General features: G+C 42.7%; 1 protein-coding gene across 4 annotated transcripts in view; it reads left to right on the top strand.

The window, feature by feature from the left end:
• The window catches only part of DNMT3L (DNA methyltransferase 3 like), a 39,077-nt gene that overhangs the window by 13,740 nt on the left and 9,629 nt on the right, over nt 1–15,708 (top strand). For all 4 annotated transcript variants that reach the window (XM_084843884.1, XM_084843883.1, XM_084843885.1 and 1 more), the window contains 5 exons: nt 423–535; nt 2,795–2,966; nt 6,364–6,448; nt 7,766–7,854; nt 10,026–10,101. In XM_084843884.1, the coding sequence (XP_084700010.1) occupies nt 423–535; nt 2,795–2,966; nt 6,364–6,448; nt 7,766–7,854; nt 10,026–10,101 (535 nt within the window). The remainder of the gene's footprint in view (nt 1–422; nt 536–2,794; nt 2,967–6,363; nt 6,449–7,765; nt 7,855–10,025; nt 10,102–15,708) is intronic.

Here is a 15,708-nt window from a genome sequence, read left to right as displayed (position 1 = left end):
GACGAGGCTGGCCAGCCATCTGTCAAGGATGCTCTGACTTGGATTCCTGCATTGAGCAGGGGGTTGGACTCGATGGCCTTGTAGGCCCCTTCCAACCCTACTATTCTATGATTCTATGATTCTATGATAATTAGAATGCCTGAAAAAGCCAATGCTGTATTGTCCATCAGCCCTGCTTACTAAAGCAAAAATGCACCTGCCTGAGAGATGCTGAAAGTTTCTGGTTCAGTAGCATACACACACCATCTAGAATATGCAGATAATAAGAATACTAGCCTACTTTAGAGGGCTGTTTTAAGAATCACTGAGCTACTGTATGGAATGGGCTCTCTGAATACTTGAACTGCTAAATATTATTATGAACTAACGACAGTTCTCTCCTCTCTCTCCGTCCCTCTCTGTATGTGGATTTTTTTTTTAAGGAAAAGTTTTTGGAGAGATTCTTCCTCTGTGACGATGATGGTTCCCAGGCTGACTGTACAATCTGCTGCTGGGGCCAATCTCTAATGATGTGTGACAACCCCAGATGTCACAGGTGACTGATATCCAAAAGCCACAACTAAATCTTCCAGGGGCTACCAAGTTTGAAGGTGGGGAAAGGTGTCTTTGGGTGCTTCCAGACAGAGGGGGCTTAGTGCTTCCTATCAGAAGGCTTTGTGCAGCAATCTTGTCGTCTTTTGTTTTTCCTTAACGGATTTTCTGCAGCAAGAAAAGAGATGGGAGAATCCATTGAAAACATGGGGGGGCGGTTTCAAGTGGAAGATGATTATACGAGGGACTTTTACTCCTGGTGAAATTCTGTGGATGAGGAAAGGCGATGGCACAGTCCCAAAGGAGGATTGCTTTAGCTGTAGTGGCACAAATACTAAGAGCCTTTCTACACTGGGCTTTTACTGTGTGCTTGTGATAGCTCACTCATGGTAGTTTGCGAGTCCTTTCCAGGACGTCGTCATCCTTCAGGGCCTCTTCCATGTTTTACGACTATTCTGGGGGGGGGGGGGGGCTGAGACTGAGGAAAGTGCAGTATTTGCCTGAATGGAGTTATATTTATAGTGTGTAATTGCGCAATTCTGCGGATGAGGAAAGGCGATGGCACAGTCCCAAAGGTGGATTGCTTTAGCTGTAGTGGCACAAACACCATCTAATGGCTGTACAGTGAAACATATAGAAAGTCAGAGAAAGAAAAACCCCAGAAAAAAAGCATGAGTACAGCTGATCTTAATCCTGCAAAGAATGCAGAAGCAAAAGCCCCAGTAAAGGTTCAGGATAAAAGCCTCATGTAGAAATGCCCTAAAGCAACTCCTTAGGCTTTGCCATTTAAAAGCCCCTGATATATACAAATAGAATTGACTTATTTTTCAAGAAGCCACTCAAAGAGACTGCACAATAGATCTGTTGAAACATGGCCTCTTCTGTCTCTTTCCTTACCACATAAAATCTGCTAAGGAGAAAAAGACGGAATTCTGGACAACACCTTCTTGATTGTTAGTGCTAGGAGACCTCTGTCTGGAATCACCCTTACACTCGCTGGGCCCGTTCGCATGATCACGGAGGGGGAAATAAGCCATGTTGGCTTATCCCACACCCCACACACTCTGGTCATGTGCCAGGGGCAATATGCATCACGATGCTCCTCTCACACATTTAGCTGTATCATGGTCTGTTGTAGGGTTCTGGGTGGCTTGTTACCCATGGCAACAAGCCACCCCTGCCAGGTTCACATGACACAATAAGCTGCACTGCCAAGGGTAATTATGCTAATTCCCACAGCATGCGACCAGCATGTAAGAAGGGGGGGATAAGCCACCGTGGCTTATTTCCCGCTCTGAGATCTTGCAACCTGGTCAGTCACTCCCCCCGCCCCCGCTCTCTCTTTCTCTCTCTCTTGTTTGTATATGGTAAGTATCATTTTTTCCCCTTATGAGTTATGGGTTCATTATGGGTTTTTCATTCATAATGTGTGTTTTACTACTTCTCTTTCTTTATATATAATGTTTTACAAGGTTATTATTTTAAAAAATCTTTAAATCCCTGAAATAAAAATTTCCAGGTGTAAGATTGTACCAGCAGATTGTACAAGAGATCCAAGTTTGCTGTGCTTGCCCATGAGATCTTTACGCAAGTGTAATTTCCAGACCAGATATTTTCTGCTCTCTGTGTGCATTAGAACTGAGCCAGCCCACATACGTGGGGTTACTTACTGCTGCTGCTACAGCCCTTGGGGTTGGACTGTGTTCCAGTGCCTCTGCAAAGGAATGAGATGTGAGGCCATACTACCCGATTTCAGGAATCACTATGAGCCAAGGGTGGAGTCGGTAGTTAATAGGATCATACAGCAACTCAGATAGCCTGTTGTCCATCTCACTGTACACCAAGTTTTGGACACGAGCTCACATATCCTTTTAATTAAATTCAGTTTTGCCTGATTTGGGTCCTTAGGAAGGGCGTATTCAGGCACTACAGGGAAGTGAGAGTGCAACCCATCATGCTTCCTCTTTTGCACTTCTGGTATAATGTCAGAATAGGAACACAGAGACTATTTCCCTTGCAGTGAAATGTGGGAGCTTTTCCCACATCAGGAGCACATGCATCTTTCAAACACATGGCTTCCTATTTTGAGTGTTACAGTAGAGAGGTTTCCACCCACTCCTTTTGCATAATATCCGCAGCTCAGCAAGGGCCTGGTCCTGGTCCTCTGTGAAATGGCAGGGACCTTATTTGCATCTAAGGTGAATGTTTTGGAAAGAAAATAGTGGTTCATGCCTTCAGAGAATCTCCTTTTTAATTTATTTAGGTGTTTTTGTGAAGAATGTGTGGATACCCTTGTGCATCCTGGGAGTTCAGAGGAAATCAAAGAAACAAATCCCTGGATATGCTTCATGTGTGTGCCATGGGATGTGTATGGATTACTAAAGAGGAAGACAGCATGGCGTGCAGAACTGAAGTATTTCTATGATCAAGAGTCTGTAAGGGAAAGTTCAGTTGACTGTTACAAATGTAAAAAATTCAAAGGGTTGCTTATCCTTGCATTAGCTGGGCACATTTTCTACAGGACGTACTGTACAGTATAAGATTCTGGATGATCCCCAAACCTCTTGATTTCTGACAAGGGTGCTACTCAGACAAAAAGGGCACAATCTCTTCCCTCAGTTCTGCTGCTAGCTAAGATAAAAGAGCTATGAAGAAACTAACCAGAACAAACTTAAAATATGTGAAAGTGGCAAAGGATCTTGTGGCACCTTAAAGACTAACAGGGGTGCAGTGGGGTGGGGTCTCACCGGGACAAAAACCCAATACTTGTTTTGGAGCCGGGTCTCAGCCAGGTCCCTCCAGCTCCCAGCCTACCTCTGTGGGGCAGGCGGCTAGAAGAGCAGGTGCTGTTTTGAGCAGGCGCTGCTGCTGCTGGCTAGGACAGCCAGAGCAGCTCCCTGCGGCTGTGGGCGCCCAGTTAGCAGAAGGCTACAAGGTGAGGGAGCCATACTGGCTGTGGGAAGGGGAAAGGAAGTTGGGGGCTTGGGTGGTATGTTTCCCTCCTTCGTCTTGGCTGTCTGCATGGAGAGTGCGCAGAACTTTATACACTCCCCTTCTCCATTCCCTTCCTTCCCCTCCTCTTGATCCTGCCTTTCTCTCCTGGCCCCCTCCTTGTGGAAATAGAGAGCTGGGAAGAAAAACAAAAGCTCCTGAAAAACAAAAGCTCCAGAGGAGGAAGAAAGGGGCAGGGAGAGAGAGGAGGAGGAGGAGGCTGTGTCTAAGAAAGCTCCTGCAGCCTTTCTGTGTTTTTCCTTCTGCTTTTCCCTGTGTGCTTAGTGGGAGGGAAACTGGGGAAGGTGGAGTCTGTGTTGTGCCACTGCACAGTACATGGTCTTGAGGTTACATTAAAAAAAAAAAGGCAGCTGTAGGCCCTAGAAGTTGTGGGGTATAAACACTCATGGATTCCTGACAGTTGATTTTTTTATAATAACAAAACAGCCTGTTTGGCTGTTGCATCTGAAAGAGGCAGTGAGTCAGTTTATGTCTCTTTCTTGAGTGTGTGTGTGTGTGTGAGAGAGAGAGAGAGAGAGAGCGCATCAATGTGTGTTTATGTTTTCTGTGTCTGTGCACTGTATTTTGTAAAAGGAGAAGTTTGTGTTTGTATTTGAGTTTTCCACCATGGGAGAGATATAAATCTTTTGCTGCCAGGAAAGCATAGAAGATGATTTCCACTTAAGTATGTAGTGAGAAATGTTTTTGCATTATTATTGCACATTGTTGACTGTGTGTGTGTTGTGTGTGTGTGAGTTCAGTACTGGGGGCAGAGTAGGAGGCTCACTAGGGACAGCTACTCTGGGGCCCATCATGGCCTTGAGCTGGCCCTTGCTGTGTGGTTTTGAGGATATCATCATTAGCAGTGGCAGTAGTTGTTGTTTCTCAAACAAGAGAATGTGGGTCCAGATGAGTGCTTTTGTGTATTGTGATTTCCCTGAGGCTGAGACATTGCTCAGAAGGCCACATAAAGGGTTGGATCCAGACTTAGTCTTGCTTAGAGTAGACTCACTGAAATCAGTGGGAAAAGTCAGTCACAACTTATGACTATCTTAAGGTCCTCTGATTTCAGTGAGTCTACTCTAAGGATGACTAAGTCTGGATCCTACTAAAACACCATAAGAGATGACTGAACTATAGATTCTGGACTCATGAAGAAGAAAAAAAACCTTATGAAGTCAGTGGTCACAGAGGCCACAGAATGTTGAAAGAAACCGAAACAGTGATCAACAATCCAGACTGCTGCTCTAGGGAGAATATAACAAGATGTGTTTCTGGTACTGTGGGTGATCAGCTGGAACTTCTGGAAGCTATTATTGCCTTCTTTGTGCTGAATCTCAGAATGACATGCCCTCATCCTGCATTCATCACTCAACAGAACTCCAAAATGACTGGAAAAAAGCTAATTTTTATTGTATAATCTTACAAAGTTGTATAATCTTAGAAGGGGGCTTGGCTGTGACTATCATGAAGGAACCCAGCACTTCTGAATTTGCTGCTACACTACTGAAGACTAACAAATTTATTTTGATAGAAGCTTTTGTGGACACTGTCCATCAGATGCAGGGCCCCTGCGTATTGGCTCCATTTCCCGTAGGCGGCAGCAAAACTCTTTCTGCTGACATGATACAAAAAAGCACATGGTCATTTGCAAAAACGACTTTTTAAAAAAGTGTAATGCTTGCTTTATTGAATACATTTTATTTGCTCACTGCAAGCTACTCAGCAGCACACAGCTCTCCTCAGGAGGCATCTAGAAAACTCTGAAGGACTAACAACAAGATACAGGACAAAGAACCATAGTTAAGTAATAAACAGAACAGCATCCCCTTTTGGCTGGAGATGGTCCTTACTGTAAACATTACAGTAATTATTGAATGTTTGACTTCCCCAATACAAAAGCAAACCCCCTCTATGCCCCCCACTCCACTGCTCCCCATCCCCTGTTGCCAACCAAAAGTTGTTTCTGTAACCAAAAGGTATTACCAGAACAGCTATAATCCTAAAGATGCTTCTACTATCCCCTGCAGAGCAGCATAAACTTGCACAACCTACCCACATCCCCCAAAACACAGTGATTGGAGAACTCCTGGTAAAGCATGCCCTATGATTAGAAGGTGGACCTGTCAGTCACTAAAAAAAAAAAAAATCCTAGGTGTGAGGGGGTGATTTTCATTGGTTGGGCAATGCATGGGGAGGGGAGGTTTAATCTTTTCCTCCTCAGTTAACGATCCCAAATAACCCCCCCCCCTTCAGTTCACAATAGGAAAAAAAAGCTATCTTTGATCCCAATGGGAACTTTTTTCCTATCGTTAATTGCAGTGCGGGTGGGGGCAATTTTCCTCAGGGTTAAACTTCCCCTTCCCACACATTGTGGCTCCAATAGAAACCAAGAGGCTTGAGCCAAGCATTAAATTAAAAATCCCCTGACAATTTAGTCACAGCTACATTTGCATGTTATCAGGGCCGTTGCTTGGGGAAGTGTGCATCAATTACATCAATAGAGCATCAATTACAGAAAGAGTTTCATAGAGTAAAGGCAGCTTATATTTATAACCCGGCAAAGTGAGTTATAAATATTTTAATAAAATACACATAAACAAAATATATTCATATTAATGTACAAGGTGCCCTCAAAGTTTGATTTGGATCAATAGTACAATTTTAAAAGTTTTCTTATTATTCACATGTTAATATATGTAATAACTAAAACCACATGATACTTTAAAAAAAACAATCCAGGCGGCGGCTTGTAATTATTATTGTTATTGGATAATTTGGGGAATAAAACAAGCTAAGTACCTTGTGCAAACATTTTTTTTTTTTTACTGTTTGTGTCAGAACACTGATTGGATCTATCCACTGTTGTCCCCATGGGAGAGAAAATCAATCCACGTGCTCTCCCTTTTTGATGATATTACACAAGGTAAGCAAGTGGGAAATACAGGTTTGCAAGCAAACATTTTTTTCCTGGTATATTTTTGTCTGTGGCCTGGCATATTTGCCTGAACCATCAGGAGCTATTTGCTCTGCAAAGACATAAGAGCTGTGCTGGATAAGACCAAGGGTCCATCTAGTCCAGCATTCTGTTCACACAGTGGCCAACCAGCTGCCTGTGGAAAACCCACAAGCAGGACATGAGTGCACCAGCACTGTCCTGCTCGAGTTCCCCAGCAATGGGTGTACCTAGGCATACTGGAAGTAGCATAAAGCCATCAGGACTAGTAGCCATTGATGGCCTTATCCTCTAGAAATGTGTCCAATCTCCTTTTAAAGCTATCCAAATTGGTGGCCATCACTACCTCTTGTGATAGCAAATTCCATAGTTTAACTATGCGCTGCATGAAGAAGTACTTCCTTTTATTTGTCCAGAATCTCCTACCAATCAGCTTCATGGGATGACCCCGCTATGACAGAGGGAGAAAAATGTCTCCTATCCACATCATGCATAATTTTGTACACCTATCGTGTCTCCCCTGACTTGTTCTCTTTCCAAGCTAAACAATTCCAGACATAACCTTTCCTCATAGAAGAGTTGTTCCAGCCCCTTTATCATTTTAGATGCCCTTTTCTGCACTTTTCCCAATCTACAATATCCTTATTTGGTGTGGTGACCAAAACTGTACACAGTATTCCAAGTGTGGTCATACCATATATTTGTAAAAGGGTGGTATGATATTGGCAGTTTTATTTCCGATTCCTAATTATGCCTAACATAGAATTTGCCTTTTTCACAGCAGCTGCACACTGGGTTGACATTTTCATTTGCCCACAACAACACAAAAATCTCTTTCTTGGTCAGTCACTGCTAGCTCAGATACCGTCAGTGCATATGTGAAATGGGGATTTTTGCCCCAACATGCATCACCTTACATTTACCTATATTGAACTGCATTTGCTATATTTATGCCCATTCTTCCAGTTTGGAGAAACCATTTTGGAGCTCTTCTCAATCCCTTTTCTTTTACCACCCTAAATAAATCGGTGTCATCAGCAAACTTGGCCACTTCACTGATCACTCCTAATTCCAGATCATTTATGAACAAGTTGGAAAGTATGGTCCCAATACAAATCCCTGTCAGACCCCACTGTTTACATCCATGCATTGAGAGAATTGTCCATACCTATGGTACATGCATATATTCAATGTCTCATCAATAAGGACACACATACATCATTTCAAATATTGCTCAGTACTGTCTGGTATTAATGCAATTCTGTGTTTCTCATGCCTGTTCTCCAGAACTGAAAAGTTTGGGGTTTCTTGGGGAAAGCATGGGCAATGGTAGACTGAAGTTTTTGGATGATGTCACAGATGTAACACGGATACATGTAAGTAAAGTTGTCTTTGTACAATTCATATTTCTCATTATGTTATATTAATATTCTTTCTGCTCCTAATGTATTGATAGTGTGTAACTGAAAGAAAATCAGATTTGCTGAGTCACCAAATGGCAGTTGAAAATCCAGAAGGGACTGCAAAGTTGTTACAAACTGATCATTATATTAAACTCAGAGAAAGAAGAGACTTGACCCTTAAGCTTTGACAAGACGGGGGGTGGAAGGGGAGGGGAGGGGAGGGAAAGATTGCTAAATGCTGTCTACAACTGAACAGAGAATCAAATGTGCTTAAGTCCATTTATTTCAATGGATTTAAGCACATCTAATTCTTGGCTGGATTGAAACTATTGTATAAAGACATTGACTGTTTAATTAATTCAATTAGCAACAGATTTTGAATGGATTTGAAATGACCACTTAGATCAATAGCCACAATCTAGCACAGAGTTTATTTTAGGGTGCCATCCTTTGCATTTGTTGTTTAGTCGTTAAGTTATGTCCGACTCTTCGTGACCCCATGGACCATAGCACGCCAGGCCTTCCTGTCCTCCGCTCTCTCCCCAAGTGTGTTCAAATTCATATTCATTGCATCGGTGAGGCTATCTAGCCATCTCATCCTCTGCCGTCCCCTTCTCCTTTTGCCTTCAATCTTTCCCAGCATCAGGGTCTTTTCCAGTGAGTATCCTTTGCATACTTAGACAGAAAAAAAAATCTACAACTCCCAGCATTGCTGGCTGGGGAATGATAGGAATTGTAAGACTTTTTCTGTCAAAACGTACATAGGATTGGGCCCTTAATAGGAGTTGTATGCATCATGGAGAAAGCAAGAGAATTCCAGAAAAACGTCTATTTCTGCTTCATTGACTACGCTAAAGCCTTTGATTGTGTGGATCACAACAAACTGTGGCAAATTCTTAAAGTGATGGGAGTACCAGACCACCTTACCTGTCTCCTGAGAAACCTGTACGAGGGTCAAGAAGCAACAGTAAAAACCAGACATGGAACAACCGAGTGGTTCAAAATTGGGAAAGGAGTACGACAAGGCTGCATATTGTCACCCTGCTTATTTAACTTATATGCAGAGTACATCATGAGAAATGCTGGGTTGGATGAATCAGAGGTCGGAATTAAGATTGCTGGGAGAATTATCAACAACCTCCGATATGCAGACGATACCACCCTAATGGCAGAAAGCGAAGAGGATCTAAAGAGCCTCTTGTTGAGGGTGAAAGAGGAGAGTGCAAAAGCTGGTTTGAAACTCAACATTAAAAAAACTAAGATCATGGCATCTGGCCCCATCACTTCCTGGCATATAGAAGGGGAAGAAATGGAAGCAGTGACAGATTTTACTTTCTTGGGCTCCAAGATCACCACAGATGGTGACTGTAGCCATGAAATTAAAAGACGCTTGCTCCTTGGGAGGAAAGCTATGGCAAACCTAGACAGCATAGGAAGAAGCAGAGACATCACCTTGCCGACAAAGGTCCGTCTAATCAAAGCTTTGGTTTTCCCAGTAGTAATGTATGGCTGTGAGAGCTGGACTATAAGGAAGGCTGAGCGCCGAAGAATTGATGCTTTCGAACTGTGGTGCTGGAGAAGACTCTTACGAGTCCCCTGGACTGCAAGGAGGTCAAATCAGTCAATCCTAAAGGAAATCAACCCTGAGTGCTCATTGGAAGGACAGATACTGAAGCTGAAGCTCCAATATTTTGGCCACCTAATGCGAAGAGAAAACTCTCTGGAAAAGACCCTGATGCTGGGAAAGACTGAACGCAAAAGGAGAAGGGGACGGCAGAGGATGAGATGGCTAGATAGCATCACGGATGCAATGAATATGAACTTGAGCACACTCCGGGAGAGAGCACAGGACAGGAAGGCCTGGCGTGCTATGGTCCATGAGGTCACGAAGAGTCGGACACGACTGAACGACTGAACAACAACAATGAATAACAGAGTTATAGTCTAGTCAGCAAGGTCAAGTCTAGTGATACTAATTTTCCTATCCATCGTTTCCTAGCCAAGCTCATCTGAATATCACTAAAGCAAACTGATGCATTTCTAAAGTATTCTCTACATTTAAAGGAACTAGTGTACAATTAAAATATGAAAGGCTCTCCTCCCCCCCCCCCAAACTTCTGAAGCTGTTTTGTTTTACTGATTAGATAGAAGAATGGGGGCCTTATGATTTCATTTTTGGTTCAACTCCTCCAGTCGCAAAGTCCTATAAACATCCATCTGGTAAGATATGCAAACATATATGAAACTGATGGTATTATTAATAATTTCTGTGGCTCTGTTTGGTCCTACATGAGTTACAATAGGCTTGAAATGCCAGTGTATCATCACCTCAGTGCCCCCTAGCAACACTTAGAAAGCAAAATAATATCAATAGAAGCAAGAGATAATGTAGCAACAAGACAGCCACTCCTACACTGTTACCACACACCAATTACAATCATGCTCACTGATGACATTGCCACATCAGACATGCACTGAAAGCACCAATCAATTGCCAAATGATCCAGTGACCTAACCCCATCCACTTCCTTCCCTCCCACACCCAGGCACACACACACACACACTGCACAAGGCAACCAGGAATTGCTGATAGTGTCTTACATAGCCCAGACTTCTATGGCAGATGAATTAGGAGGGGTAGAGCCACAGGGCTTCCAGAAGACAGAAGTTCAACTCTCCCCACAGCCCAAATACAGAAAGCAACAGCTGTCACTGCCATTCCCGCCATAACAGACAGACAGCTCCTTAGCCAAATGGTTAGCAGGAAATCCATACTGATCTCTAAGTGAACACTGAGTGAATTGCCCCACTCTAATTAAGGGTCCAGCCCCTGACAGTCACTCTCAGTGGCTGCATAAGAGAAATAAGAGTACATTCCTCAGACCTTTCATGGCTTGATCTCTGCCCTAGCTTGGAATCAATCTTTGAAGGCGGGACATTATTGCAGAGTCATACATTTGTTCTTATATTTTAATGTCATTGTAAAATCTAATCTGCAGCATTCTATATATTACAGAAGCAATGTATCTCTGATTACCAGATGCTATAGCCAAATAGCTGGAGTGGCGAAGCTGTCTCTGTCCTGCCTTGTGAATCTCATAGGAACATAGGAAGCTGCCTTATTTGCCTCAGACCGTTGGTCCATCTGGCCCAGAAATGTTGACACTGGCTGGCAGCAGCCCTTTTGGGAGGGGTCAGATGAGTGGGGTCAGGTGACCTTGCTACAAACCCACCATATCACAAAAGACCAATGGGAAGAGGATTTAGAGTCCTGAGACACATGTCGGCCATTTCCAACCCCTTCCTGGATTGGTTCAGCAAGGAGATGTGACCCTGTATGGTCATGCCCCCATCCTCTTCCTTTTGGTCTGTTGTGATATGGTGGGTTTGTTGTGGGATCACATGACCTCACTCCTCTGATCCCTTCCATGAAGCAGAACATCTTAGTGGGGTACGAGTTCCAGTGACGTCAAGGCCATAAATCATCTGCTATCTTGGAAGGGAAGGGCATCCAGGAGGGGGTAGGATTTCTGGGCTGTAAATTGTCTGCCATATTGGAAAAGGGGTGGGGTTTAGCAGTTTGACAGGATCTACCCTTTTCCACTACTTATGTATGCTCATTACAGAATAGCACCAGCAAAAAACTGGTAACTGTTGTTACCAATGAGACATGTCCTCCAAGTAAATGTGTTTATGAGTAGGATATCAAAAGTGTTTAATAAATGCTTTTGATATCCTACTCATAAACACATTTACTTGGAGGACATGTCTCATTGATTTAAGTGAAATTTACATCTGTGTAGATCTGCTTAGGCTTACAGCCTTAGGGAGAGACAGTTCATATTACATTCATTCTCGCAATACCCTAGTTCAGAGCTTTCCAAACTGTGTGCCACGACACATTAGTGTGTTGGCAGCAGTGTGTAGGTGTGTCACGCGAAATACAGAAAATAGTGCGGAAGGGCACCGCGGAGCTCCCTTACTTGCGTTTGCTTCCCTTGGCCCCTCCCCCGGAACTTCCTAAAGCAGCTAATGTTAAAGCAGCTTAGCTACTAAGGCTTAGCAGCCAAGGCTTAGGTGCTTTAACATCAGCTTCTTTAGGATCTTGTGGCGTCTTGACGTAGGACGCACATGATTGGCGGTGTTGGAGTGGTACAGCGAGGAGTGTGGTAACGCTGGCTGCACAAGGAGTGTGGAGAATTCGAAGTTAGCGGAGCGATTAGTTGAGCAATTTGCAATCAGCTCGGGCAAGAGGCTTCCCCTCGTCCTTGGTGCGGCTGCAGGGCGGCGAGGGAGAACAACAGCCCGCTGGGCGCCCCCAGAGAAGGGAGGGCTGCTCCGGGCAGGCGAGGCGCTTCGAGCCTGCACTCCCTGGAAAGGTAGAGGCGTGAGGCGAAGAGAAGGGAAGGGACGCGCTGCTCTGGGAGCAGAGCTCGGCCGACGCCAGTGCGGAGAAGTGGCAGCGACCACCAGCCCTGTGTGGTTTCGAGCATGCCCTTCACGGACTTCTGCACTGCACTGCCTTGCGGCCAGGCCAGAGTAACATGCAGGTGGAAACGCCGCCTGGGACTGGGACTGCACCGAGCGGGCCGTCCGCCATCTTGGCCAGTCGGAACGGAGCTCAGTGGAGGCCAGAAGCCTCGGAATCAGCGTGCTCCCAAGCACCCGGGCGAGCGCAGCTGCAGGCTGTCACCCAGTCAGCCCACCTGCTGCTGGCTGAAGGGAGGCCACCCTCCCAAACCCAATGTGGCAAACAGCAAGCCACCCACCACGTGGCACTTATTATTTGATTTCTGCCATTTATTTTTATTTTTACTCTGCTGTAATCGTGGATTAACCACCCACTGGCAGTGTACCACCAGAGATGCTGGAACTGGACTCTGGACCAGCAGTATTTACAGCAGTATAGCCATGTAGTGAGACATATATATTTACAGCATTTTTGTTGGACTTTTACTTCTCTACTTCATGTGTTTTTGCAGCTGAGCTCCTACCTGAACCTATGTGTCCTAATATATATTGTAAATACTTTAGTTAATTTTGTTTATTTTTCACATTTTCTCCTGGTCCTGATTCCTATCTTTATCTCACTTTATCACGGTTGGAGTGGAGCGCAGGTGCTGTTATTTTCATAAGAAAAAACAGAGAAACATAAGCGCTAAAAACAGTCCTGTTATTTTCATATTTAGTTAATGCTGAAACCTAGAAATAAATTTGCATAAATTTATTCATTAAATTGCAGTTGAATTACCCATAAAATGGATACGTTTCTAATTAAGAAAAAGAAAGCTGGTGAAGATGACGTTTGCAATGAACAAAATGTAGCCGCTATAGAGGAAACTACGCAAGAATCAACTGTTGAACGGTCTGTATTAGTACATAAGAAGTGTAAAGGAACAATTTCCAAGCCTCGTTTATACAGTAAAGATTATATGAAACCGGGGTTCACATTTTTTGTTAATGAAAACAATCCTTGTCCCCAGTGTTTAGTTTGTGGGGATATACTTGCAAATGAAAATATGGTACCAAATAAATTAAAGTGTCATTTTACCTCAAAACACTGTCATTTGTCAGAAAAACCAGTAGAATACTTTATTGAGCTTTCAAAATCTATAAAGAAGCAGTCTGCATCATTCACAAAGAGAATGAAGACATCAGAGAAAGCTCAAAAGGCAAGTTACTTGGTTGCTCAAATAATTGCCAAAAAACAAGGACCCACACACTATTGCCGAAACCACCATAAAGGAATCTTGCCGTGCTATTGTTTGAAGAATGGGCCCGAATTTGAGATAGAAGTTAATAAAATCCCTTTGGCAGATAACATGATCGGAAGACGTATTCAAGACATGTCTGATGACATTAAGCAGCAAATGAAGAATATTTTTCAAGACTATCATATAATCTTTACATTGCAATTAGATGAAGCAACAGATGTCGGTGGGTTAGCACAATTATTGGTTTTTATACGTTTCATTCATACTGACAGAATTATTGAGCAATTCTTGTGTTGTCTAGAACTTCCAATGAGAACTAGAGGTGAAGATATATTTAAAACTTTTGATTGCTTCATGAAGGAAAATAATTTGCAATGGTTAAATTGTGTAGGAATATGCACAGATGGTGTACCCTCAATGGTTGGTTCAACAAAAGGTTTTATAGCTTTAGCAAAGAAGAATAATGAAAATATTATAATTACTCATTGCTTTTTACATCGTGAAGCACTAGTCGCGCAAACCATTGGAAATGAATTAAGAAAAGTTTTGGACAAAGTGGTTCAAATGGTCAATTACATTAAAAGTAGACCTCTTCAATCAATATTATTTGCTCATATTTGTGAAGATATGGGGGCAAGGTTTAAAAAGCTTCTACTACACACAGAAGTTCGTTGGCTCTCAAGAGGTCGAGTGCTTTGTCGTGTATATGAATTGAGGGAAATGATGCTTAAACTTTTTGAGGAAAATCAGCAAAATGAATTCTGCAATCTAATTCAAAGCAAACTTTGGTGCACAAAATTGGCATATCTTGCTGACATATTTGAACATTTGAATAAAATAAACACCAGTATGCAAGGAAAAGGAGAAAATATCTTAACAGCGGTAGATAAAATTTGTGCTATGAGAGACAAAATAGCAATTTGGAAAAGGAAAGTGAAAGAAGGAAATTTTGAAATGTTTTCCAAAACTGCTGAGTGCCAGCTAAAATGTGATATCAGCTCACTAATTGTTGACCATTTAACATTGCTTGGAGAGAAAGTTCATCATTACTTCCCAAATGTTGAAATCCAAGACTATGATTGGATCAGAAATCCATTTCTTTCAACTGCAATGAGGAACTTTTCACTTATTGAAGAAGAATTAGCTGACATAAAAAATGATCGAAATCTGTTAATGATGCATGAACAGGGTGACTTAGACAGCTTTTGGATTCGCATTTCAAAAATGCATCCAAACATAGCTAAAAAAGCATTAAAAATTCTTCTGCAGTTTTCTACTACATACATTTGTGAAGTATCCTTTTCAACGATGGCAAACTTAAAGACACTGAAACGTGGAAGCTTAAAAATGCTTGATGACAAAATGCGAGTGTCTTTATCTAATATTCCACCAAATACTGAAAAGCTGTGTTCATCCCATCAACCTCATACATCCCATTAAAATGGTAAGTAGTTATTGGTGTTATTCAACTTTTTTAAATTCTTGCACATATTTACATACTGTTACTCATAAATGACAACAATGTATGTTATTATCTTACAAATCATATATTTCTACAAATATAAATGAAAGGTTTTCATGAGATATGTTGTATCCCCATACATTTCGTTATTACAATTTATGTATGTGTCCGTATCTCTTAAAACGGGTTAGTTTAACCTCCGGTTTGCTAGTAAAACTGAATTACCATGTCACGAAATGATGCATGTCTAAAAAGTGTGTCACCAACATGAAAAGTTTGGAAAGCTCTGCCCTAGTGAGTTGGTGGCTCAGCTGGGAGATCTCCCCATCCACATCCGACACCCTTTTTCTAGAAGTGGCCATCTTAGAGGGGAGGATCTTCATGACAATGGAATAAGAAGCGCGTTGGAGTATCATCCAGATTTTCATGGAATCAGCTTTGGTCCATCAGGGACACATGAAGCAAGAAAAGCTGAGTGTACTATACATTTAAAATATGGTTTTCACAGGTCACACAGCACTTCAGAGGAAGATACTTCCAGGTTTGGTGTGGGGTGTAGAATGGAATGTCATCATCCTGGCAGGGGCTGCTCAACCAATGAGATAACTGGGCAGGGTTATCATGCCAAAGGAAATGCAGAGGACAGGGGCA

This window comes from Heloderma suspectum, chromosome 3 (assembly GCF_057233095.1).
Source record: "Heloderma suspectum isolate Gila_16-S chromosome 3, 16-S_ref, whole genome shotgun sequence".
In the NCBI taxonomy this organism is placed as follows: Eukaryota; Metazoa; Chordata; class Lepidosauria; order Squamata; family Helodermatidae; genus Heloderma; species Heloderma suspectum.
Note: the sequence above shows the minus strand (reverse complement) of the source record. Positions and strands in the feature narration are given on the sequence as shown.